General features: G+C 42.5%; 2 protein-coding genes and 1 long non-coding RNA gene across 10 annotated transcripts; 1 reads left to right on the forward strand and 2 right to left on the reverse strand.

Annotated features, from left to right (window-relative positions):
- Positions 1-1,241: 1,241 nt before the first annotated feature.
- On the forward strand, positions 1,242-14,865 carry LOC129168889 (palmitoyltransferase ZDHHC23-A-like). Its single transcript, XM_054754684.1, has 9 exons — positions 1,242-1,375; positions 2,960-3,547; positions 5,405-5,572; positions 6,428-6,668; positions 12,211-12,350; positions 12,426-12,499; positions 14,375-14,488; positions 14,567-14,668; positions 14,747-14,865. Exons 1-9 carry the CDS (start codon positions 1,257-1,259, stop codon positions 14,764-14,766), a joined length of 1,566 nt encoding a protein of 521 aa, XP_054610659.1. The 5' UTR covers positions 1,242-1,256; the 3' UTR covers positions 14,767-14,865.
- Positions 2,402-10,335, reverse strand: LOC129168890 (uncharacterized). Of its 2 annotated transcripts, none has more exons than XR_008566354.1 (5): positions 10,218-10,335; positions 8,885-9,905; positions 8,586-8,776; positions 8,157-8,264; positions 2,402-4,637 (listed from the first exon to the last, which is right to left on the reverse strand). It is a non-coding gene; the product is annotated as an uncharacterized LOC129168890 (long non-coding RNA). The 2 variants fall into 2 exon arrangements; XR_008566353.1 differs by having other exon boundaries at positions 8,586-8,810.
- LOC129168885 (zinc finger Y-chromosomal protein) lies at positions 14,856-26,157 on the reverse strand. 7 transcript variants are annotated; one of them, XM_054754677.1, is made up of 8 exons: positions 25,819-26,155; positions 21,914-22,010; positions 21,582-21,675; positions 21,361-21,489; positions 19,793-19,942; positions 19,589-19,714; positions 18,640-18,783; positions 14,856-17,366 (listed from the first exon to the last, which is right to left on the reverse strand). In XM_054754677.1, exons 3-8 carry the CDS (start codon positions 21,673-21,675, stop codon positions 16,066-16,068), a joined length of 1,944 nt encoding a protein of 647 aa, XP_054610652.1. In that variant the 5' UTR covers positions 21,914-22,010; positions 25,819-26,155; the 3' UTR covers positions 14,856-16,065. The 7 variants fall into 7 exon arrangements, with proteins under 7 accessions (XP_054610652.1, XP_054610650.1, XP_054610653.1 ...); XM_054754675.1 differs by having other exon boundaries at positions 19,793-19,939; positions 21,361-21,675; positions 25,819-26,157; XM_054754678.1 differs by lacking the exon at positions 21,914-22,010.
- Between the last annotated feature and the right edge of the window lie 204 nt (positions 26,158-26,361).

The raw sequence follows: 26,361 nt of genomic DNA on the forward strand, positions 1-26,361 counted from the left end.
AGTTTCGGACAGGGAAAACAGCCCCAGCATGCATCTCCTATCTATCACATTGCATTTGTCACCACACACGGTGGAATGCGAAGACAATAACAGAGCCGCGAGTGGATCAGGCACACACACTGAAGTCTTCTAGAGTTTTCTATGAGTGAGAGGCAAGGTCAGGTAGCCTGTGTTGGGAGGAAATCTGATTCTAGGGGGTGGAGCTGCCCTGTGGATCATCACTCCACTCCATTCAGCTATGAAACCGCGTCTGTCATGTGGCTCATATTCCGCAGGCAGGCCGGTGTGTGTCATCCACAACATCAACCAATCAGAGCGTGTTTTTATTCTAAGACCTACAAGGGCAATGATGAAAAGTGCTTTGAGAACTTTTTGTTGCTTTTTGTGAGGAAGCGAGTGCAACGCATTACTCGTGCTGGGGAGCCGATGGACCACCGTGGGAATGCTACAAATGACACCCACCTCATTGCTTTGCCACAGAGCTTCTGCAGCAGAGATTTGACTTTTTTATTTTTTATTTTTTAACCACAGACTTCTTCATACAAGGCGCTACAGCATCTAATACACATTTTTACTTCATTTTACTCAAGAGTGCATTCAGATCCCTGGAAAACGTCACAAATTATTGAACTGTTTGGACTTACAAGGTAAGTTATGAATTAAATTGTGTCCGTAATGTAGTTTAAAAAGGTAACTGCTAGCAAGATGATTCTCCCTTTAATATTGCTCACTTTTGATTGAGTCAGAGAGTTATTCATTTCCCAATATGTTTATTGCTGTAGTTATAGTTTACATCATACTCAGAGCTGTTTAATAGCTAAATTATTGTATTTTTTTAGGGTAAAACCTAATGGGACGATGAAATAACATGTCAAATTCTGACATACTTGGACAAAAGCTCAAGTGCTATATAGTACAGTATTGACGACTGTTGTCCCAGATACTTTGTCTCAATGGACACAGTGGCCTTCTTTCAACAAATTGCATTACAAGCTCTCAGGTCTGATTATAGAACTTATTAATTTTGTAAATCCCCTGTGGGATGTATTCTAAAAAGATAGTCGCTGCTAAAGTATTAGTTATTAATCGCCTCATTTTGTGACTTACACCAATCCTGATGCAACATGTGTGTTTTTGGTACTTTGGTGGAGCAAATTATTGTTTGATAGTCCTTACTCCGCATTAAAGAGATATGCGGCTATCGGCTAAATAGGTTTGTCTTGTCTCACAGTGTTGCTTGTTGAAGGTGTGCCACCATGAAATGGGAGAAGTTAAAGCCTCCAGAACCAGACGATCCAATGTGTTGTTGTGAATGTGACGTCTTCCAGTATGGATGTTGTTGTGACTGTGAAGATGTGGACGAGGCCTTTAACAGGTAGGAAGTGACGTACAAGATAATATGTCATATATGAGTCACCACATTAGCTTGTGTGTCCGTTTCCATCATTCGCCCACAGGCTGTCAATCATTATCTGACCATCGATCCATCATGCACCTCTACCTGTCTGTCCGTACATCCATCTATCCGCAAGCTCATCCTTCCAAACATTAATTTATTCATCCATCATCCATTCATCCAACCGTCTATCATTCTGTCCGTCCACTCCTTCACCTATCATTAGGGTTGGGCATCGAGTCTCGAGCATCGACGGGGAATCGGGACTGACATTACGATTGTCCCGGTATCGCGGGATCGTTCAAATGTTTTTATTTCTATTCCTAGGTTCGATGACCCACTTCGCCGACCTCAAGAAATAGCCGCAAACACCGACACAAGAAAAAGCCGGCCAGCACCAACCACAAGATAAGAGCGGTTGGCTCGGTGCAACATTTGCGGCAATATCATTCAAGGTGTGGAAATACGTAACTAATCGAGTACCTCGCCTTTAATGTGGTAGTCAGACTTCCTCTCAGCGATCAGTATCAGGGAAATCAAACGATAAAGGACGTCTGTCTCATGCCAATGTGACCAAGTTCTTCGGCGAGGAAAGTTTATCTTTTGCACAACAATCAATCAAGGAACCTTCTCAATTCACACAACACACTGCTGGCCTTCACAATAAGAGCGATTTGGGCTCTATTCTGTTTAGTTGTGTTTAGCTCTATTCTTCCTAAACTTGAAACGTCGTAACATTGATATTCAAGGTGAATGGTTTGATATTTACAGTATGTACTGCAGGGTTGAAAGTATGGACAAGTTCAGACATTTCAACCAAAAAGAACTCTGGCTAGCACCCTCATTTGAACCGTGCAAACTCTTATGACCGTGCTTCTAAAAAGCATCTGAATGGAGGATCGTTAGGAACCGGAATCGAAACGGGGAGTCTGAACCGGAGTCGTTCAAATTCAAATGATGCCCAACCCTACCTATCGTCCATCCACCCATTTATCTGTCCTTCCATCCATCCTTTCATTCACTCATCAATCATTTGTCCATTAGTCTGTATTTATGATCAGCATTCTTCATCCAACCATTTACCATCCTACGACCATCTGTCTAGCCATTTATCTATTCATCAATCTGTCCATCCATTCACTCTGCCAACTTCCATCTATCCACTAATCATCCATTTATCCATGATCACCATCTCTATCATCCTTCATCTGTGTGTCCATCCATTCATCCATCCATCTATCATCATCTGTCTATCTATCCTCATCTATCCACCAATCTATCCATCCGTCCATTCATTCATTCGTCCATTCACGCATCATCTGTCTTTCATCCATTTTATTCATGATCGCCATCCATCTGTCCATCCGTCTGTCTGTTTATCCATCCGTCTTCTTCCTCCCTTTTGTCCCCCTATCCATTCGGTCATGTATCCGTCATTGGTCCATTCTGCCATCCATTTATCCATCATCTATCTATTGTCCATTCATTTATGATGACCTCCGGCTATCTGTCCATCCGTCCATCCTTCCATCCATTCATCTATCTACGTGTGTGTCCATGTAGATGGCTGCGAGACAGGACACCAAAAAGCGGATGTCACTCTGCCCTTCTGGGGGCCTTGATTGACAACTTGGAGATCTCCATGGTTCCTGCGCTGGTTCTGTTGCCTCTGCTGATGCGTGTGGCGGCGCTGCACTACCTACTAGGTATCATGATCCTGACGGCTCTTCCAGGCCTGGTGCTGTGGCTCTACTACGCCACCCACAGGAGGAAGAGACGCACACTCTTCTTCCTCACCCTGGCTCTCTACTCCCTGGCCTACATGTACTACCTCTTCATCACTGAGATTCTACCTCGTGGCGATGTGAACCGGATGCAGCTGTGCATCGTGACCACCGGGATGATCCTGACTATTGTCTCTCTGGTTTGGACTAAGAGAGGTCCAGGATTTGTTAGGACTACTGAGGAAGCCGTCAAGGATTTGCCACATCTAAGTGTCCAGTCTTCGTGCACACGACCTAAATCACAGTTTCACACAGCAAGTGAAAAATGGAGCTGGTGTCCTGCGTGTAAAATAAAGCGACCACCTCGGGCGGGACATTGTAGAACATGTGGCGCTTGTGTCCAACGCCTGGACCACCACTGTGTCTGGTCTGTGCATTTAGTGTGCATTTCTGAGTCTCTTCTATCTAAAGTGCTTACTTTATCACATGTAACGAGATTATGTCATGCAATAAACAAAAAATACCTGTTTTAAAGTAGCAGAGGAAGCGGAAATTTGAAAAAGAAGTGTACACAGATATATCCAAATATAATTAACTTCTAATATGTTTCTAATAAGCTGTAATAAGTGTACTGCGAAGTCAAATAAGTGATATACAGCGCCGCCTCGGTTTTTGTCATGAAAAGGTCAGACAAAAACAGAAAGACACAAAAAGCGAAGCATGGAAAATAATAAATACCTAAATAATAAATAATAAAAATGATGAATTATTAAATAATTGACAAATAATAATAGTAGATGCTAATTTGTTCCAGATACCCCAAAAATATTAACAAAAAAATAAATTTTATAGAGAATTATTATACAGTGCTGTGAAAAAGTGTTTGCCCCCTTCCCGTTTTCTTTTTTTTTTGCATTCTTTTCTCACATAAATGTTACAGATCATCAAAAATAACTAAATATTAGTAAATGACAACACAATTTAATACAAAATGCGTTTTTTAAAGGAAACTTTTTATTATTAAGGGAGAAAAAAATTCCAAACCTACATTGCACTGTGTGAAAAAGTGGGCCTCCAGTGAACCACAGTGAGATCCATTGGCCACAAATGGCGAAAACATGAAACAGTGGTGAAACTTCCCTGGAATAGCCGGCCAACCAAAATGACACCAAGAGCACAGACCTTCGGGAAAATACTCTGTGGTCTGGCCAGACAAAAGATTAACTTTTTGGAAGGTGTGTGTCCCAATACATTTGGCGTAAAAGTAATGGCACACTTCAGAAAAAGAACATCACACCAACAGTAAAATATGGTGGTGGTAGTGTGATGGTCTGGGGTTGTTTTGCTGCTGCTGGAAGACTTAAAAAATGGATAAACGGAACCATGAATTTTGCTGTTTACCAAAAATCCTGAAGAAGAATGTCCGGCCATCTGTTCGTGACCTCAGGCTGAAACCAACTTGGGTTCTGCAACAGTACAATGATCCAAAACACACCAGCAAGTCCACCTCCGAATGGCTGAAAAACAACAAAATGAAGACTTTGGAGTGGCCTAGTCAAAGTCCTGACCTGAATCCTATTGAGATGTGTGACATGACCTTAAAAAGGCGCTTCATGCTGGAAAACACCCCCAATGTGGCTGAATTACAACAATTCTGCAAAGATGAGTGGGCCAAAATTCCTCCACAGCGCTGTAAGAGACTCATTGCAAGCCATCTTCGTCCTATGCGATGACTTCTTTCTTGAATTCAACAGTGCTTCTCACTTTCTTTATCAAATTGCTGCTACTTGCAACTTTCTGTGGTCCCATGGCAGTCATTTAGCATTTGCACTCAATATAAAATGCACGGACAGTGAGTCAGCAACGCATAGGGTGCTTTGTTCGGACACTGGATTCTGCGGAATGATATAGTACAGGGCGAACAGACTAGTTAGTCATGTGCAATATTGTACGGTATATTGTACATATTAACACAGTGGACAGTGTCCGAAAACTGAGGCAATATTTTGGCAATTTTTTTTTTTTTATCGAAAACTTATAAATAATTTCACTCACTTCAACTTTATTTTATATTGTAGCTGTATTCACAGCAAATATTTAGTTAAGTAGATAATACAGGTATATACGATATTTAGTATAATAAACACATTTTTAAGGCTTAAAAACAAAACCTGAACCATTTTCTGTTCATTTTAAGTATTCATAGAAGCCCTACAAAAGTTTGGCCAATCACATAAGGTTTTAACGCAAAAAAAAATCACTGTTTGTATGTGCTGTGTTTTAGGATAAACAGTTGTGTAGGACAGGCTAACCACCGCAGCTTCCTGTTGACCCTGTGTGTGTTCCTGCTGACGTCTTTGTACGGGATCGGCTTGGTGCTGCGCAGCCTGTGTCCGCAACAGTACCTGGTCAGTGCACTCTTCTACTGCCCCGGTGTCTACACTCAGTCCAGGTATGGCTGCTGCAATGGAAGCCGACATCTTGTGCTTTATGTGTTGCTCATATGCAAAGGTTGTGCTCTTGCTTTTACGATGCCAGACACTAATCGGCTCTGAAATAATGGACTTAATGGTCAGCTCTGAGGTCATCGATGGCGTTGTAGCATTGCTGGAAGATAATAGCACTTACGAAGCCTCCAATTAGATTGCTCTGATATCATCTTTGTGCGGCTCGTGGTCAAGAGGGAACATATCTAGCAGATTAAAAGTGAGCTCATGGAGAAAAAGCCATCTGACTTACGACTGCCTCTTATACACTGTAGCCACTGCACACTGTATCCATTGCACGGGATCTACTCATCTCGGTACAGCTCTATTTAGCCGTTTCCGCTGACAAAAGCAGGTACTAATGGGTACTAGTTCTACTACATGAACACCAGTGCTGGTCTCTTGTTGCACGTTTGTCATTGTAACATTTGAGGACACGTTAACCTCAGCTCTGGATGCTACAGTATTATACGCCACAGTCTCCACTTTGCTGCAGCAGCCCGTATTCTTGCTGCTGCCAGCCTCCTCCCAGATAAAACTGGCCTCCTTTGCATTGCCAATACAATATTGTTGTTAGCGTGTCTCATTTTAAATGATGCCTGGGTTGATTTTGAACAGGACGACCAGCCAACTCAAACTGCAGGTGTGTCCAAACTCCACTTGGGGCCAACATACAAAAAAATGGAATTAATTTAACAATATCTGAAGATTGATATGATATGCTGTGATGTATGAACCAACATTATTAGTCCTTCATCATCTTTCAGCATGTACACGTCATTGGTTAATGTGACGTCTCAGTCTGTGTCGATGTCTTTCAGCTCAGCGCTCTGCTTCACTTGTGCCTGGTACAGCGTCATAGTCACAGGGAGCCTGCTGTACCTTCTGGTGGCACAGGTGATGAACATCAGTTTCAACGTGACAGAGCGGGAGGCTCAGCTGGCCCTGAGAAACAAAACGTGCCAGAAACGCCTGTGGGGGCTTGTCGACGCCACAGGAACAAATTCACGAGGCTTCTACCAGAACTGGGTTGACTTCCTCACCATGGCCGACGCCTCAACAGCTCCTCCCTCAGGGCCCCCTGATGTGGTCTAGTTTCTTTCTTCTGTGTTAATATAGTGTTCTTGAAAATACATGCAACTGCAATTTTAACACACAGTACACATACGGCCACTGTACATCATTTTATTACGTACACAAAATTTAAAAAAAATCAGTGTTGCCAGGGTTGTTAAGTGCTTTATTGTAAATTATTGATATGTTAATGCAGGCCTGAGCATCATTGCTATGTACGGTATTTAATGTGCTCTTTCTCTTCTCATAATGCACATTGTGGGTGGAGAAAACTGTTTAAAACAATACATTGTCCTCATGTAAAGTACAAGTACTAGTCGGTGCGATGAATGTGGTCATTAATTGCCATAAATTAGCTTCTTCAGCTATGTGAGAGGTGCAAAATATGAAAAACTGTCGTAAAATGCAGTGAAGTTCTACACTGCAAACTACAACCGCAATAATAAACATATTAAATCAATACCTTGAGCAAATAATCAGTGGCCCTATAGAGGGCAGCGTTGCACCGATGATTGTTAATAGACACCAGGCTGCCTTTGGACACTTGCACGACGCAGTTGTAGATCTTTGGACTGTGTAGTGTGTGTAGATCTGCGTTTTTCATCACAAGTGAGCAGCATATCATGAGAACGCCCCGATACAATGAAAATACGCCCTCTAGGGGCTCATGAGCAGTATATGCTAAGACGTTCGAGGAGTGCTTCTCAATTAATTTTTGTCACGCGCCCCCAGGGGATAGAGATTTTTATACAGTCGACTTACCACAGTAATATTCAAAACTTTTTAAAAACCGCAAACATTGGTCAAAAGCACACTCCTTTTCAAATATGACAGTCTTTTTGGTGCAACAATATTGCTTCTAGTATATGAGTAAGTAGTTACTGGCATTGGGACATGCATTGTGCGAGTCCTGCCTCTTGTTGAGCCATAGAAAGTGCCTAAAAATATGATATGCGTATTTATCATCATCTGTTTAAGTGGAATGTACTGTTAATTAGTTGTCATATTTGGAGGTGTTCCTAATAACCATGTCAGTCACTAATGCTGATCGCTAATGCGTATATGGAATTTCAAATGAAAATGAGCATTGAGCTAGAACATTGCTAGTTCATTGCTAGCTCATTGCTAACATTGCTAACACAACATGCTAGCACTGCATCAGAGCAATCTGTTTGGACGCTGTGTACCGGTAAGCGATTCCATGACATCATCCCTATCACTGCTTTTATGTCCTTGATATCCAAGTCCAAAACTTCAGAATTGATCAAAGTTTGGGCTGACCAAACCCACCGATAAAATGCGATGACTTATTATTGCAAAGTGTGAATGTTACAGTATATTGTTAACATTTGCACACCAATCAGTGTAGACATTGAAGTCATTTAAGCTCAGAGAAAGTGCTGTACAACACTAACAAATGTCGAGATAGCTGAACACGTGAACCACAAAACATTAGATATTTCCCAAAACCTGTACCTGTTGAAACTGGCAAGGTATGTGCGGATTCCATGCAGCAATCTTCGTACACATCACGTTTCCCTTCATATGCAGGCATGTTTTGATGAGAGAGTTTGCCTCCGTATGCTGCGTGATATCAGTAGACAACAGTGAGTATTATTCATATGGATTACATATAATATAGCATCTTCATGGTGACAGTAAACTATGCGATCAGCACTCCTTTTTACAATTTAAACCCCCACCTATAACCTAAATATAGACTTATAAAGTCGTCCCTTGCCACATTACAGTTAGTATTTTGGGGCTTCACTCTATTAAGGTTTTTCAAAAATATATTTATTAATAAATCTTGCCGTTTCGTGGTTGAAAAGAAAATACACGCCAGGAGACGGCAGGGACAACAACAAAAACATGAAACATGGAACATGCCAACTGGCGGCTTACCTGGCTTTTCCGAAGCGGTCATAAAAAATAATGTGGGGTCTTCGGGACCCTATCAATTCCAGTCGATCAGATACTGGAAGCCCCTGCCACTTCTCACGCCTGAGATGGTGCTGACTCTATAGGCGGGCCACGACTTGCCTGGGAGAAGGAGGAGGCACCTCTGGAGGGCTAAGGTCGGTGGAGGTGACAGGCTTGAGGAGGGAGACATGGAAAGCAGCGTGTAGCCTGAGAGAATATGGAAGGCGGAGCAGAACATGGAGGGATTAATGATGCGCTCAACAGGGTATGGGCCAATTTACCTGGGCCATAGCTCCTTTGAGTCGGTGTAAGGGGTAAGTCCTGGGATGGCAGCCACACCCTCTGTCCAGGCTTGTAATCGAGGGAAAACATGCTGTGGTGGTTGCCCAGGTGCTGGTTCCGTTCTGACATGAGTGCCAGTGCCGCCCCAGTGTTGTGCCATACCTGCCGGGCGCAGCGCAGGTGGGCAGATAGCGAAGGGACTGCCGACTTTGACTCCAGAGACTGGAAAGCTGGAGGGCCCAAGAGGCAGGTTGCTGGTCGCACACACAGCGGATGGTGGCTTTCAAATCCTGGTTGGCCCGCTCCAGTTGGCCATTTGACTGAGGATGGTAGCCAGAGGACAAGCTGGGCGATGCACCCAAAGCCGTGCAGAAGGCCTTCCAGACAACAGAAGAACATTGTGGACCCCGGTCCAAGACCACATCAAGAGGAATGTGGTGGAGCCAGCAGATCAGCTGTCTGCCGCCGGGTCCAAAAAAAACAAATTCCCCACAGAAGTGGTCACTAGAGCACTCTCAGAGGGCATGGAGTGTCAGAGCGGACGGGACAGCGAGAGATGGGATGACTCGCCTGTCCACAGTAGATGCACAACCGCAGTCGCTAACGTTTGATCCTCTCAGCTGGAGGAAGGCGGCTGCCTCCCAGCCGCATGGGCTCCTCAAACTGCGGCGCTGGCGTGGTGCATTCCTGGCTGATGGCTCTTGTCCTCCTGCCGGTCCTGGCGGTCGATGCACACCTCCAAGGCGATGAGGTCGTTGAATTTGTCAGGGGTGTCCAGAGGAATCATCTGATCCTTTATGGGGTCTGAAAATCCCAGAAAAAGGCATCCAGCAGTGCCAATGTATTCCAATCGCTTTCTGCTTCAAGCGTGCGGACCTCAGTTGCGTAGTCACGTGCGCTCCGCCGGATGACCACTGTTAAACATGCAAACCAGCATGTGGCTCCGAGCAAGTCAGAGCTTTTCTTCCTGTCACTCACACACACCTGTGACTTAGAGAGATGCAGGCGTGGCACAGAAACCTGTTGGGAAAAAAAAGTGCATCAAAGGTTGTTGGCAAAAACAACAGAGGAGTTATAATGCTAACAAGATAATGGTGATCGATGAAGCACAGTTATCAAACGACTGCCAAACCACTAAGAAACAAGATGACTGAAATATTCGTTTTGTCATTTTGTGTCTTTCTAAAATGGGGTCTTACAGGGTCATCTTATAGTCAAAGTCAGTTTCTTTTTTTTAACGAAACCCAAATGAATAACAGTGCATCAACAATGCTGCTTTAGCAAATATATCAAAGTACATTTGGTACACATTTGGACCATATTTGCACCTACTAAGTATCAGTTTTCGAAGCTGAAAGCAGTTCTCTTGTTGACTGTCAGTTAAATGATGAGACAAAAGCACTGCCAAAGAACAAAAACATGAGACTAGACTATCCAATTCACATCACAAGGCTTTGGCTATCCAATCTGTGGAAGCATTTGTGCTGCAACTGCTGACATCTGAATTTAATTCTGCCGTGGAACTCACCAGACAGGAGCTGCTGTTTTGTTGACCACTTTTAGTCAAAACTTGCAACGCTGCAAAAATCAGCAATGTGACACATCGGTACAGGGCCCCACGATTGATGTGTGGGGCCCCATTTTGCACAAGGGGGTGCATTCTCCGCAAACGCGCAAAGGATGTGCATTGCTGCCGTGAAGCATGGCGCCCCAGGTCAGCCCGAGGAAGGAGAGAAGACAAAGACATCAGCAATCTGACAACATGGTGGTGTAATGGTACAGCTGCTGCCCTTTCAGACAGGGAGTTTGTGTTCAATCCCAGCTCCAGACAGTTTTTTTTATTCTGATCATTTGTTATTTTGCACTTTAAACAATTTCTTGAACAATTTGTTTCCCATGCACAGTAACCCCTCACCACTCTGCGCTTTGAATTTTGCAGGTTCACGCTATCACGTTTTTTCAAAAATATATGAATTATTAAATCATACTCTTTCATGGTTGAATATGGCTTATTATTAGTCAATGAATATGCACATTTAAGCAAATGTTCCGTATTTTTGGCCAAAATTAAGCATTGTCAAGCATAAAATGGCTAAACAAAGTAAAATGCACATACAAGGCATTCAGAAGACGCATTGAAAAACATCGAGAAGGTATGTCGTATTCTACAATGATCACTAGGTGTTAGTAATGTTCTTGTAAGGTTACGTGAGACACACAAGAGCCAGACTTGCAGGTTTGAATTATCTCACAACAGGCACAATAATCCCTAATAAAAACACAAGGTGCTGCGGCCCTAATACACGGCAAGCTGAAACTCAACTCTGAACCCTTGATGTCATTTCCTGTTCGGCCCCCACTCAACTTCCCTAGGACCAGAACACATACAGTACACAGCAACACACACAAGCATGAGTCTTATTTATGTCTTAAATGGCTTATTTACTCTTATTATGTGTACTGTATTTGGTAATACGAATGTAAGGATGACTATGGGTGTTATTTCACGTTTAGAGGGCTGTAATAATGTTAAAAACTGTATTTAGAAGGTCCTAAAAAGGTTTTTCTATGCTCTAACTACTAAAATATTCAATTTATAAAGAAGGAATCCTAATTTGCGGAAATTCACTGTCTGGAAACAATTACTGCGATAAACGAGGGATTACTGTAGTCGTATTACTCCAAAATATGCATCGAAGTAAATGCAGGTTCAAGTCAAATAGTGTAAAAATAGCTTTTAATGGGTCGGTTAGGTCTAAAGATGTGACCACAGCAGCCCATGCGGGCCCTATGTGATTTTTTTTCATGGGGCCCAGAATTCCTGGCGCCGCCCCTGGGCATGATAGTCATTTTGTAAAGGGGGAGGCGCCCCAGATCAAATTCTGCTTAGGGCCTTAATTTGGCCAGGAGCGGCCCTGCATTTGTAAACATGATTTTGATACCATCCAAGCACATCCTCTGCCGGATTCTACCCTCATGGGGTTAAAAGTCAGGCTGTGTTTGGACGCAACTCAGCTCACACTTCTCATGCGTGTGTGAGTGAGAGAGTGAGGGGGTGAGAAAATAGTGTGTCAGCCTTCCACTATAAATAAAGAGATGTCAGGCAGGCAGAGCATTATTACCAGCAGACGAGCTCTTCTTCATCCTTAATCTACTTCTTCACCATCGCTATGACCTTGCTGCTGACACTGCTGGCGGCCACACTCGCCTCCATGGGGGTGTCAGCCGAAGTCATGCCCCCAGCTGACTTCAACGTACACGGGGTAAGCCTTCTGAGAGGATTTTTCGATCATTTTGCATTCAAACACAATATCTTGCACCTCAGATGGCAGGGAAGTGGTACCTGATTGGTTTTGCCTCCAACGGTCAATGGTTTGTCGACCACCGCGCCAGCATGAAAATGGGCACCGCCATTCTCAGCCCAAATGCAGACGGTGACCTGGATATATCATATGCGAGTTTAAAGTGAGTGAAACAGAGGGCGTGGGGATTTTTTTTGAGGGCGACATTCCTAAGCATGTTTCAGTTGTTTCTGAGCAGATCTGACGGCTCATGTTGGAGAATGAACAACCTGGCAAAGAAGACGGACGTGCCTGGAAAGTTCACATACACAAGTGAGTGTGCACACAAACATAAAGATAACGCTTCAACTCTTGAACCGCTGCATGCAAAAGGGGGAAAATTTGTCCCAAAAAAGCCCCCCAACTGTGCTGCCTGTGCTATTATTTTTCTGACATATAAATGCACCACATGCTTACTACACCGCTGTTATGCAACCCCGAAAGTTGCATTGACTCCAAGTTTCTCACACGTCTCAACAAACCCTCCAGAGTGTTTGCCGAATCTGTGACATTTGGTACACACCTTTAGGGGATTGACAACCTCGTCTGTAAAATTGGGGCAAGAATAGTTGAAAAACATGGACGCCATCAAGCAAATCATCTGTGCAGGGACGCGGGTGGGACTTTACAACTAATTGCCATAAGTCATTGAACGTTTCTGTAATGATTGTACAATTTTAAGAATAACAAAATACAAAGAGAACTTCAGCTATGTTTAAAGGCTAAATGAACGGAATTTTAGATGCTAGGGTGAGAGTAAAGAGCAGAGCTGGCCCTACCTAAAGAGGTGCCCCACCATTTCCATATGCTTAGAAAATAAATTCAGTGGCATTGTTTTTACCGTTGTCTTTAATTTGTAAAGTAACCCACTTTATATGCTTAAGAAATGACAAATTCAGTAATTCCTCATTTATTGCGGTCAACGGAAGTCAGATGGGATAGGCTCCAGCATACCTGTGACCCTAGTGACGACAGGCGGTATGGATAAATGTTTGGATGTATTGCAGTCCTCAATTCCGTTGTCTTTGGCATCGGCTTAATGCAACAATCTCACAATCTCACTTATGTTATTACTGTGCCTGTTGTGAGATGAATCGTTGTAAAATAATAATAAAAGCGGTTGTTGGCGATGAAGTCTAGTGCATGTTACTAGTGACACCTAGTGGCCAGTGTAGACTACAGTTCACAAACATCGCACGCTGCTTTGAACTGTATTTGTATTTCAGTTAATTCACAACATTTTTATGCTTGCATGTGCTTAATTTAGGCGAAGAATACGTAACATTTGCTTCAATATGTATTTTTTTGACTAATAATAGGCCTTAATCAACCACGAAACTGCAATCATTTATTTATTATTAAAAAAAATAAAGAAAACTTGATAGAGTGAGGGAGCGATGTTCGAACCACGATGGAATGAGAGGCGACTTACAAAAAAAAATCAGAAATACAATATAAATACCGCATACGACAAAATTAAAATCCTGTAAATTAAATCCTGTCATAAATTATAAATACAGTCCTAAACTAATTGTGTAATATATACAATTTTATTGAAGGTTAATTTTTCCCAATTCCTGGCGCCCCCTTAGCTTTTGCCCATTTTGCCTAATGGGCCGGCCGGCTCTGAGCAAACAGGCTGGGGTGAGTAGAAAATACCACAAAATATGCTCCAGTAAGTTTTTCAGGATGCCCTGTGATTGGCTGCCGACCAGTCCAAGGTGTAACCCACCTCTCGCCTGAAGTTAGCTGTGATAGGCTCCAGCATACCGCGCGACCCTAGTGAGGATAAGCGGCAAGATGGATGGAGGAAGTTTTTCAGTAAGTAGGGGAGGCTCACTGTGCCACACTGTGACACCTCACATTTAAGGAGATCTAATAAAAGAGCACTTAAAAAAAAAAGCCTTAAGAAAGATGTTTACAAAATACGGTAACCGTAGCATGCTGCAGTGCAGTTCTACACCACTGCAACTGCAAACATTATGTTAAATTATTATCTCCCTGTCAGTACCATAAAGGGAGCATTTTTGTCTTGGATCTTAAGCGATTGTGCAAGCATACCTAATAACTGTCTGCTGAGGGTAGTAAAAGAACACGGGTTGGCATGGATGATTCGGCTGTGCTTTCATAAGATCCTCTGTCCATCAGGCTGGGGCAATGCCAATGACATGCGTGTGGTGGAGGTCAAGTACGACCAGTACGCCCTGACGCACACCATTACATTAGACGGGGGTAATCCCACAGTGGTAAACAAGCTCTACGGTAATGACATTTTCACATTAAACATTCAGTGGCGATCACACAGTCGTAGACTAACCTTGGTCATGCGGTTCCACACAGGCCGTGCAGTGGACCTCAGCACAGATGTGCTGGACAAGTTCAGGCAGTTCTCCCTGGACACCGGAATCCTACCTGAAAATACTGCATTCCTCCCCAAAAACGGTACAACTGAGAGAAATGTGAAGGATTTATGTGATGATGATGATGATGTGATGTCAAACTCTGTTTTTCTTCACCTAGGTGAGTGCCCCGCAGCTTAACTTAAACAAGCTGCTGTCCAAGAGGAATCTTTATGAGTATTACAGATGTGTGCAAATAAAACTTCAAACAGCTGAAATAATTTTTTTTTATTACCTTTTTTTAACAAATACAGTGACATACATCCAAAACGACACTCACTTTCATCAAGTGTTTACATCTACACGCTTTGTACAGATTTGTATACAAAACAATAATTTACGTCCCATAGAAGTCTAGTTACACATAACTATACAACAACTTGTAAATGAAATAAATATTTAAAAAACAAATCACAGATGGGAAAAAAATTAAGAAAAATGTAAAAAAAAAAAAAAAAAAAAAAAAAAAAAAGTACACCACCAGCACCTGTCTTCTGAAGTTCAAAAAACATTTACATTTTTTCCCTTCTGGCATGAACAGTGTGTGTTGGTAAAAGCAGACTTCAGTTTATCGGAGCACCACATAGTTTCAATGGATCTTTGTGGTGCCACGGCTTAAATAAGGACACTGATATGAGGGTATTTTTAGCCTGCAGGTAACAGTTAGATTGTTACTTCAGTCTAACATATTCCTATTTATAAGAAAAACAAGTTTGTTCATGACATCCGCACAAAAATGTTTGATGTAACATGAAAACGAGACAAACCTTTTCCTTTTTGAATCTATGAGGGCCTGACCTCCCTGGCAAAAATACTGTCAGTTGATTGAGTCGAACACAATTTTTTAGAGCATTACATTGAGTCATTATCTGAATTCTTCACTTTACCTCCATGGTTGTAAAAGTGTGAATAGATTGTCCCCCCCCTCTGTGTGATGTACACAAGAGGCCTTGTGTATTTTGTCACAATGTATTACAGAGAGGTGGCGGTTTCAGCACCAGGAAGCACAAGAGATGCTTTTGATGGCACTTGTACAGAATTAGCATACACCTTATGGTAATCGCATTCACCTTTACTGGGTTGTCTAGTGCTACGGCAAAAACATGCTCCTAATTCCCACTGATCTGTTTCATATATCCAAACTTAGAGACTTCAGTTTTCGAGATTTTGTGGTTGTGGTCTGCAAAATATTAGAAAACAGACTTTTGCACTATCTGCCATGCAAACTGTCCCTCAGCATGGAGCATGCAGTTGAAAGTGCAAGTCTACAGAGAGTTCAGCTGCTCCCCAAGAGCGTCGTGTTATGTACATGTGTATACATGTGAAGAGACAAAGAGGATGTAAAAGAGAAGTAAACAAGAGGACAGGCTAAGTGCAGCATAAGCGCCATATGGTTATGGTAAGTGGTGCAGTGGTTTGGGTGGGATGGTCACAGTCTTATCACTCTGCCTGGACAACATCTTTGTGGTGGCGCATGATGTGCTGGTTCTTTTCTGACGGTCGCCGGAAGCCTTTAGAACAGATCTCGCAGCGGTGCGGGTAGTCCTTTGTGTGGATAGAAATAACGTGTCGCTTGAATCCTGATGCGTCCCCCGTGCTGTAGTCACAGTACTGGCACTGGTAGATTCTACGTTCTTTTTGTCCTTTGCCAATAACCACAGTCACGCTACTCGCTAAGCTGGCTGCGCTCACTCTAGTGGGCGGGCCTGAGCCAGTCGAGCCACTAGATGCAGAGTTTTTAGGGGTTGCCACAGGAGCGTGTGTCTCTGTCCTTTTGGCCTCGCTCATTTCAGGGGAGGCCTGCTGCTGCTCCTTGGTGTGCACGGACAAGATATGGCGACTGAGGACAAAAGGGTCAGCGTTTTTGAAGTTGCAGTGTCGGCACTGGTGAAGTTTCTTGGTGCGGTGGGCGACAGAGTGCTTCTTCAGTTCAGACGGCCGGTGGAAGCCTTTGCCACACACGGCACATTTGTGTGGGTAGTCCTTGGTGTGCACGGATATGATATGGCGCTTTAGATCGCTGGAGTTGGAACTTTTGTGGTCACAGTGAGCACAATGGTGGGTCTTATTCTCCTCGTGTGTGAGTCCGTGCTGGTTCAACTCCTCCTCTTCTGCAAACGTCTGGAAACAGCGCTCGCACTTGTATGGCATCTCCTTGCTATGCTTTGTCTTGATGTGAGTCTTGAGGTTGGACGAGTCGGCAGACTTGTAGTCGCAGTACATGCAAGAGTAAGGCTTCTCACCTGTGTGCGTACGCATGTGTTTCTTCAACTCTGAGGGGTGGCGGAAGCCTTTTCCACATTCCACACAGATATGAGGGAAGCTTTTGCTGTGAACGGCCAATAAGTGTCGGTTGAGCAGTCCTTGCTCAGCAGTTTCGTAATCACAGAACTTGCATTTGTGCGTCTTGGCGGGCGCCGGCGCCTGACTCTTGGGCTCCCGGTGGTGGTGCTGCAGTCTGTGGGAGAACAGCGCCGACTGCTGGTGGAACTCCTTGCCGCACATTTCACACTCAAAGGGGGCCTTGCTGCTCAGGGCATGTACCTCCATGTGGTTGTGGAGGCTAGCTTTCTTGTTGGTGGTGAAGTCACAGTCTGTGCACTGGTACTTTTTTCTGGTCAGAACCTCCTGGTGATGATTCTTGGTGTGTCGTTTCAGGAAGCCTCGCGATTTGAACTTTTTGCCGCAGAGCATGCAGGGATATACAGTCAGAGGTTGACCATAGGGACCGATGATGATGGCTAGAAAGGAGAAATAAGAAGGTTTCTTTACTTTTCAATGACAAAACAGCAACCCTAAGTTTTAGTTAGCGAGCAGTCCAGCTGGGATCTTCAGGAGATCCGCTGTTTGTCACAAGTGGACATTCTGTCAGTGAAGAATGCTGGACTTTATGATGAACACAATTTCTAGACACAGCTAAGGTGTGGATGATGATGATCATAACGTGGTCCTATGCAGCTGCTGAGATGAAAATCAGCACCTCAAGTCAGGCAAGGGTGGATTGCATGCATGAGGAGTGACGTCCTGCCTCAGGTGATGGAGTTCCTGTCTGTTCAGTAGTTGTGGAAGGATGCAAAATGAGTGCGACAGATGGATTAGTGCAACGTCCACAGCCAACCATAGCCTGGGAGCCCCTTTGTCTCTCCCAGGTGGATTACAGCAAGCAGTCAGGGCATCCCTACTAAGACTGGTGCCTCTGTTACCCAGATACCAATAAGTGGGAGATATTCAGTGGATAGAGAGTACATTTCACTGGGCTTCTTTTCACATGCAATACAGTCGTCCCTTGCTTCATCGCAGTTTTTCACAAAGTAATTAATAAATGATCACTGTTTCGTGGTTGAATACAGCCTATTATTAGTAAAAAATTTTTTTTGCATGTTTAAGCAAATTGCACAAAATGGCTAAATGAGCAAAATAAATGAACTAATATACAAATACAAACCAGAAGAGGCCCTGTGAACAAATGAATGAATAAAGAAGTGAATGTAGTATTCTACATTGGCCATAAGGTGTCGGTGTTCAGTGAGACAGGGACCGGAGGTGACCACCAGAAAAGGCATTTATTGCAGGTTTAAAGGCATAACTTACATTTATTTACTCTTATTATGTCTACTATATTAGGTAATAATTTATAAACAATATTAAAAACAAAAAACAATACATACAGCACAAACAAGGTTACTATTTGAGTGTTATTTCAAGTCTAAAGGACTCTAATGATGTTAAAAACTGTATTTGGAATATCATAAACAGGTTTTCTATGCCATAACTACAAAAATATTCCATTTAGTAATACTAGATCCAACTTCGAGAAAAATTACTTTTCGTGGTTGAGTCTGTAACCAATTAACTGTGACAAACGAGGGACGATTGTACGTATTTGTTGATGATCATATTAACAGTCAACCAAACAGCATTTGCGCAATTTGCGGCTTTAATCTGAAGTGATTATTATTATTCAGTGTGATAACTGGCGTAAATACTGTAAGTGATAACTGGAGTAAATTTTACCTGTTTGGACTTGTCGAGGTTCGGATCGTCGCTTGGTCTTGTTGCGCTGTCGGCTGACTTCGTCAATGCCGTCCGACTCGTCGATGTGCAGAAGTGCGCTCGCTGCTCCGTTCCCGTTTTCGCAGCTCTCGCTATCCTCCACACCTGTGAGAGCAAAAGACAAACTTTATCAATGCAAACAGTGCTGCTGATTCACTCACTTCCATCTAGGGGTTTCCTGATACAACTTTTCACTCTCAATACGATACTGATACTGCAGTCTTGAATATCGGCCATCCTGATCTGATATCAACACAAAGCATACATACTTTTATTTATTTTGTAGTAAGGAATGTTAGAAAAGCACAAATCATACGTGCTTTTAGGACTTATTTTGTAGTGTGGAATGTTAGTTGGTCGTGAAGGCTGTATCATAGGCTTAATGTAGGGGTGTCCAAATGTTATTTAATTTCTTGTGTCCAACTAGATTGATCATTAAAATTCAAACAAAATTTGAACTTTGAGAGTGTTTAAAATGTGAGAAAATGTTAATGTATGTCTGAGAAAAGTGTATCAAGTGTATTGTGAGGGGTTTTACAGCCTTGAAACACATAATAAATGTAAACAAAGTCGGCCACTTTGCGGATTTCACTTATTGCGGGCTATTTTGGGAACCTATCCTCTGCAATAAACGAGGGAACACTGTGTTAAAGACAATGCTTTGCTTCATTATTAGTTATTAGTATCAACATTTGAGCCTCTTTACATTTTGCCTTTTTGCTCTATTTTTCCCATTTTTACTGAGCTTTTTTGATTCAATTTTACTTCTAAAATGTGCCGCAGGCCAATAAAAAACAAGCTGCAGGCTGCACTTCGGACACTCTTGGCTTAATGGATTTGCTGCCTAAACAAACTTCCAACTTTGGCATAGCTAGCCCATCAATAACTTGATTGATCAAAACCCACTCACTGTGGTTTCCTTGGTGATGAGAATCGCCAACAGACATGTAAACCATCTTCTCTTGAAGTGTTTGGCCCGAAGACTCTGTCAGCGCCACGTTCTCCATGTCCCCATCACTGATGTCAACAGATTCTCCTGGAAGACAAAAGCGTACATATCTTGCTGTTTTTCTGCTACATTTGAATGCATGATTATGTTTTTACAGACTCTTACCCATGTCGTCCTCTCCGGAGTCAGCCTTGAAGATGTACACCTTTATCACTTCTTGTCCATCCTCGTCTTTCTCCACTTCCTGGTCCTCTACAGCTCCTTCCACGGTTACCTCTGTGCCATCCTCAGACACCATTTTACCAGCTTCGTCTACTAGTGAGGAAAACAAAGACATCTAATTAGACTTTCAATAATGGAACCACAAAACATGAGCTAGTGATATTGTCTATTCTGACAGATGCAATGTTTTATATGGTTTATATGTAAACCACATGTGTCAAACTTGTGCCATGGAGGGCCGAGACACTGCATGTTTTCTCTCCAACCAGTTTCTTCAGCAGGTGATTTAATTGATGAGCTCCTTCTCTCAAATTGAAGGAGGTGTTGATCATTAAAATCACCTGCTTTAGAGAGCGGCTGGAAAGAAAACCTGCATTGTCTCGGCCCTCCTTGGTGTGACTTTGACACCTCTGCCGTAAACGCTCTAATTATAGCCAGAGCGTTAATTAACCTAAAACACGAAAAGGACACAGTTACTTGAAAACAGGGAATAATTGAACAGATGCTGTCCTTTCTGAAATTTGAAAAGGTACAGTTGTCTCTCGCTACATCGCGGTTCAAACATCGCTCCCTCAGTATTGCAGTTTTTCGATAATGATTTAATTCATAAATGACCACTGTTTCATGGTTGAATATGAACCATTATTGGTCAAACAATATTGAAAGACAAGTATTGTAGTAGTGCAGTATTCTGTATTGCAGTATCCAGTAATGTTACTTTGATGAGACATGACATTAGATTACTTTACCTTCGCGCTGCATGGAGTCAGCCATGACACAGTGAAAAGAACTTGAAAGTTTTTGAATGAATAAATTTGATGCTCGATAGCATGCTATGTCTCTTGTGTCCCAGCAGTGATCCCGTAGCTTGCGCATTTCAGTTGAGCAATGTGTTGTAAACAAAGGATAACAGGAGTGTAAAGTTGACTATAGGGGTGTTCTAGAGGGCTCTAAAACTGGTAAGCCATAAACAGGTTTATATGCTCTAACTACAAAAATATTACATAAAAATATTGAATAATAACTTGGAATGCATGAAAAAGTGCAAAGGAAAACATAGATCTCTTCGCCCTAAAGGTCATTTATTAACAAGTATATTATCAGTATATTGCACAACAGAACTAATGTGGGAATAAAAACTGCTCAGCCAACATTAATATGATACACGTGTGCCATGCATGAGTTTCACACCAACAGCTGAGTAGTGCAACATTTCAAAGTGCATGGACAGGTATATAAGGCCGCTAGATGCTGACTACTCATGCTACTTCAAATGTAGCCACGCTTGTGGAGTTAATACAAAACAGGAGTTTGCCTACAGCCACAGTTGCCAATGTTCTTTGCCCTGGCAATAATTAGAGGCCCCCGCACTGCGCAACAATAGAAAAATCTCCATTTAATTAAATAGAGGCATTAACGGGAGCATTCATTGTAGTAATAGGCGAGCGACAGACAAATTGACTTTTCATTGTTATCATCGAGCATCAATTGTCCAGAAAGAGTTAACTTACAGGATATCATCAGATAATCTCCACAGCCATCCTGATCGTCATCTTGCTGCTCAGCGTCGAGGCTGTCTTCAGGGATGTCACCCATGGCGACGCCTTCCTCCTCACCGTCCAAGGCCATCACGCAGGTTTCTACAGCGACATCTTCATCTTCATCGCAGTGCACATACTCAGATACCACATCCTCAACAGCATCCTGGATCACTAGCTCGTCTGGGGCAAACCTGTGCACCGCCATGCCTTCACCCTCGCCCTCTGACACCAACACAGTCTCTTGAAGCTCCACAACAAACTCCTGCCCGCCGGCACCACCCTCATCTGGAAGAGGCAGGATTACCCAGTTAGCCAGATAAGCATGCAGAGCATCCCTTGATTGGATATACTGAATGGCTCAACATCATGCATGCATCACTATACAACGTCCTCTTATGTCAATTAAGTCATGTTATCTGGCTAAACTAAGAATCCTGCTTCTTCAAAAACGCCCCATATTTCCTATACCATTGGCTTTCTGTCCTAAGTGTAAACAAACATTAATACAAGCATGGCTAATTACCCGATCCGTGTAATATTATTTTAGGCTCTTCAGAATGTATTGGAAGCCTGGTGACATCCTCATCCATTGTCCTTGCACTGCATTTGTTACTGGAGAGCTGAAAACAAATGATGAAAGAAACTTAAAACTTTGGTATTAAATATGACAAAATCGCATAAGTCATAAAGTCGTCCCTCGTTTATCGTGGTTAACTGTTTACAGACCCGACCGCCATAAGACAATTTCCACTAAATCAGATTCAATATTAATAAGCTGAATATTTTTGTAGTTAGAGCAAAGAAATCCTGTTTATGACTTTTTAAATAAAATTTGGATCATAATTAGAGGCCTGTAGAGAGGAAATAACACCCCTACAGTCATCTTTATACTCCTATTTTTCTTTGTTTGCAACACATTGCTCCACTGTAATGCGCAGGCTACGGGACCACTGCAAGGCCACAAGAGACTGCCGCCCATAGCATGCTAATGAGCTAACTAGTTAACCCCCAATTTATTTATTCTAAACTTAAAGGGTTTGAAACGGAGAGGGGAAGAAGGACAAAGTAAGAAGCCAAAAACTTACTACTTCCACATGGATTGGGTGGAGAACTTTTTTTCACTCTATCATGTCGGACATGCCATGGCTGACTACATGTAGTGTCAAGGTAATCTAATCTAATGTCATTTCTCGTCAATGTACCATTACTGATGCCTTGTGACCAGAATACCACATGTAACTTGTCTTTCAATATTTTTTTACTAAAAATAGTAGATAAAAAACGCGATGTTCGAACCATGATGTAGCGAGGGACGACTGTACATCATTAGTGAAACCACGCTGAGTGGCTTGAGCTAAAGTATTTACCAGCATTCATTCAACTGCACATTTATTAACCATTTTTTCTTTACTTATGAAGGCTTTACAATTATGAGAATACAAAATAATATCCTTTAACAATATATACTTATTTACACTTATTCCAGATCTGAATTTAAAGTACTCAAACAAGCCAAAGTATTTTCATATTACATTAGTGTGGATGTGCATGCATGCATCAGTGTGTGTTAATTCAATATTACAATGACTTTCACATGATGTAGTCCACCACCAATGTGCTCTTGCAGAAACCAAAGACTACACTAAGATACAGCACAAAATAGGGGTGTAACGATTCATCCACTACATCGCTGTATCGATTTATATTCCTATGATCCAACTACATCAATCTGTATTCAGCAAGTTTCCACTCCGGTCGACATATATATAGCTCTAACATCGTTTAAAAGGTAATCAAACGATTGAATCGGTACAAGGAAATAAAGCATTGGATTAAAGCACGGCAGGTTTTTATGGATGTGTATTTGTTTTAAGCACTTTTAATGATAAAGACGTTAAACGTTACTCGATTCAGTCTGCCTGTCTGTGACGTCGTCGTCTTCCTAATATGTGGCGGTCATGGGAGTTGTAGTGGACCTGTGAAATACAGTTGATTCATTTCTTCTTTTTGGTCAGTTGATTCACTTCATTCAGTATTCATATTTAACTCATTTGAAACTCAATTATGGGGACAATATGAAAAGTCAGGATGTTTTTGTACCATAGTTTACTGTCCAGTATCAGTGACGCTTTGTGGCGTCATCCTCCAGCGCAGATGGTCAAAACACATATGTGCGCTGCAAAACTTCTGTGATTTGTGTATTCTTGCTAGTTGCTGCACCGTTCTTTCAAATGGCTGCTCTGATCAGGAGGATTAAGAAAGCTCCTGCTGCCATGGGCCCGTATAGGTGAGAAAGTTTCAACACCTAATTGAAGATGCCATGCAACATTCATTTGCCGAGGAATTTGCATTGTGACCCTCATCTTTGGGTGCAAAGTGCAGGTCTGGATTGCACTATTAAAAGTAAATAATTAACCATGACAAGCTATACCACCCTCTGTTCATCCTGTATTGCATTTTAACTAATTATTTGTACTCAATGATAATTTATTCTTAAGTATGCCAGCATTATTAATCATTTAGACCCGATTCCCTAACAAAAAACAACGGGGAACCTAGGAAACTTCACCTGCACTGTCCAGTATCCAGGTATTTATTTCACAGTCACACTGGTTGTATTTTTAGCTAAAAAGTTACTGAACCGATTTAAAGTTTCTGAATCGTTCTGGGTTGTATCGTTCTGAATAAACCAATATCGTCCTTGAATCGTACCGGCAACCACGAATCGTGATACAAATGGTGATTAAAACGAATCGTTACACCCCAGCACAAAACCAGCGTTTCATCAGGCCATTATTCTGTAAACATGACAAAAGTGTATTAAAAAAATATATATATTATTTCTTTATTTTTTACTCACTTAATGTGCAGTGAGCTTATTTCTTCAAGCACTTCTTTCATATTTTGATATAAAGTACACTGTTTTCTTACAATATATGGATTATCACATAGCCCGATGCTACCACTGACAAAATATCTAAACATTACTGAATTGCAAGTTACTCTGCTCTAGTAAGGTTACTAGAAAGAAAGCTATGACATCAAAATTCATAGTGGACACAAGAATTTGGGCAGACAACTCAAGACTGTCACAGCAGTTTTTCAAACAATACAATGTCATTATCACTAACTGTACTATACATAAACTAAAGTGACATGCCACTGTGTTTCCATCACAGCAACAGAACAGTGATATGAAGTTCCTATGTTATAATGCGATGGTGCCCTGAAGCTAGTCAGTCAAGTTGTATGCATTCAAATAAACACACCAATGCTTCGACACATTCAAAATCACAGAAGAGATTTTTCATAATTTTGCACTACAGCACCCTGTGTTCTGCTCAATGATACTACGGCCATGGGGATTGCTTTGATATGTGTGTATGCATGTATGTTTACACAAGAATTATCAATATATGTTGGGGAATTCTGGCAAAGTGGAAATATTTCCTAAAATTGCTAGCAGTTGCACTCTTTAACCAACTAATTCCTACAATATTCTTACGTTAACAAATCCTTACAAGGGTACAAGGGTTACATTCCTGTGGCACATCTAACTCTCCTGTCACTCTCTCTCCCACGCACACAGAAAGGGATGCAGAGATGTAAATAGTGATGAGAGAGATGCAGCCGGCCAGGGTACCATTTCATTTCCACGACTCGTACCATCCCCCACCTCCAGGTGAAAGCGGTAGATGTGGTGTTTATAATTTAAGATGCTGCTGCACAAAAGATGCCAAACAAAACAATGGATCCACTCGCGGGGTTAGCCAAACTGAGCTACGCAACCGTGAGAGGCTAAACATGATGTTATGGTAAAAGGGGATGAATAACTGAGTCGTATTGTGCACCGGCGAAGCACGTTCAAGCGAGAATACGGGAAAAGCCGTCACTTAAATGATATAATGTTGACAAGACTAGTGTTTAAAATAAATATGACTACAATGTAATGGTTGTGTGGTTAGCATCTCTGGAAGAAGGCAAACAGAGTCACACACCTTCGCTATTGACCATTTTCATCACCGCCATTTTGTTAGCTTAGTGTTCAAACGCATGCTAATTTAACACACACATTCCGATTAAGCCGCTTCGAAGAGAATATGTTACCAGCACCGCCATTGTTGGTTATTACACACATATAGCGTTTAAATCATTAACATGTTACAAAAGCCCAAACTACAAAATACATCTCCCTCTCTTTTCAAACTAGCTAGTAGCTAGCTAGCAAGCTGGGTAGGCCCGAATTCGCGTTACAAATCGTGGCCTTTCTTCAGGCCTGGGCCTGAGAAGAAAAGGCCATACCCTCTTTGCGGCCTCTAAGCGAGTTCAATAAATTAAATCGCCCCATGCATGCAAAAACAATAGACAGAGCAAACGCAAACTCCTTATTGCAAGCAAGCACCTTACGAGCAACAATGAGCCCCGTACCAGATTTATGCAGCAGGGATGGCCTCCGTCCACTCCTCGGCTTCCCAGGCCGCCTGGTTCCCCCCCCACCCAGACTCAGGCTAGATTCAATCGGGAATTTGGTGTTATTTGGGCGGGCCGCGGAGGAGCCGAGAAGGAGGGGTCTGGAAGGGATGTTTCTGGAGCTCCACTCAATGCAAAGCAGGACGTCTGGAGCCTGATCTTGTCATGCTACAGCCCCCCGCTCCTCCAAGCGCCGAGGCCGCCGTCAGCACAACACGTCACAGCCCGAGAGCGGCAGGAAAATGCGGAAGGGTTTGTGGTGGAAACCACACGGGCAGGTAGCCGACGGAACAGGCCATCAAGCCAGGCGAGCCTTCATGTGCGGGGCTTCTTTTAATATGCTTACACTCTGGGGAGGGTGAAATTAGTCTGGGGCAAAAGAACGTACATTTATCCTTTCATATGGAAGGGAAGAAGACTATAAAATGTCACACTATGGTCCAAGATGGGGCACGAAAGCAAATAATAACCTAAATACACATGAACTGAATAAATACGTGG

The sequence above is a fragment of the Dunckerocampus dactyliophorus genome, chromosome 16 (genome assembly GCF_027744805.1).
Source record: "Dunckerocampus dactyliophorus isolate RoL2022-P2 chromosome 16, RoL_Ddac_1.1, whole genome shotgun sequence".
Taxonomy (NCBI): Eukaryota; Metazoa; Chordata; class Actinopteri; order Syngnathiformes; family Syngnathidae; genus Dunckerocampus; species Dunckerocampus dactyliophorus.

Excerpts from the sequence above, each read along its gene's own strand:
- LOC129168889 (XM_054754684.1), top strand. The coding sequence starts at position 1,257 with ATGAAATGGGAGAAGTTAAAGCCTCCAGAACCAGACGATCCAATGTGT. Across the intron at positions 5,573-6,427 it reads GGTGTCTACACTCAGTCCAG|CTCAGCGCTCTGCTTCACTT; the intron begins GTATGGCTGCTG and ends GATGTCTTTCAG. Across the intron at positions 12,351-12,425 it reads ATATCATATGCGAGTTTAAA|ATCTGACGGCTCATGTTGGA; the intron begins GTGAGTGAAACA and ends GTTTCTGAGCAG.
- LOC129168885 (XM_054754673.1), bottom strand. The coding sequence starts at position 21,980 with ATGGATGAGGATGTCACCAGGCTTCCAATACATTCTGAAGAGCCTAAA. Across the intron at positions 19,943-21,360 it reads AGATTATCTGATGATATCCT|TAGACGAAGCTGGTAAAATG; the intron begins GTAAGTTAACTC and ends TTTCCTCACTAG. Across the intron at positions 19,715-19,792 it reads CTCCGGAGAGGACGACATGG|GAGAATCTGTTGACATCAGT; the intron begins GTAAGAGTCTGT and ends TTTGTCTTCCAG.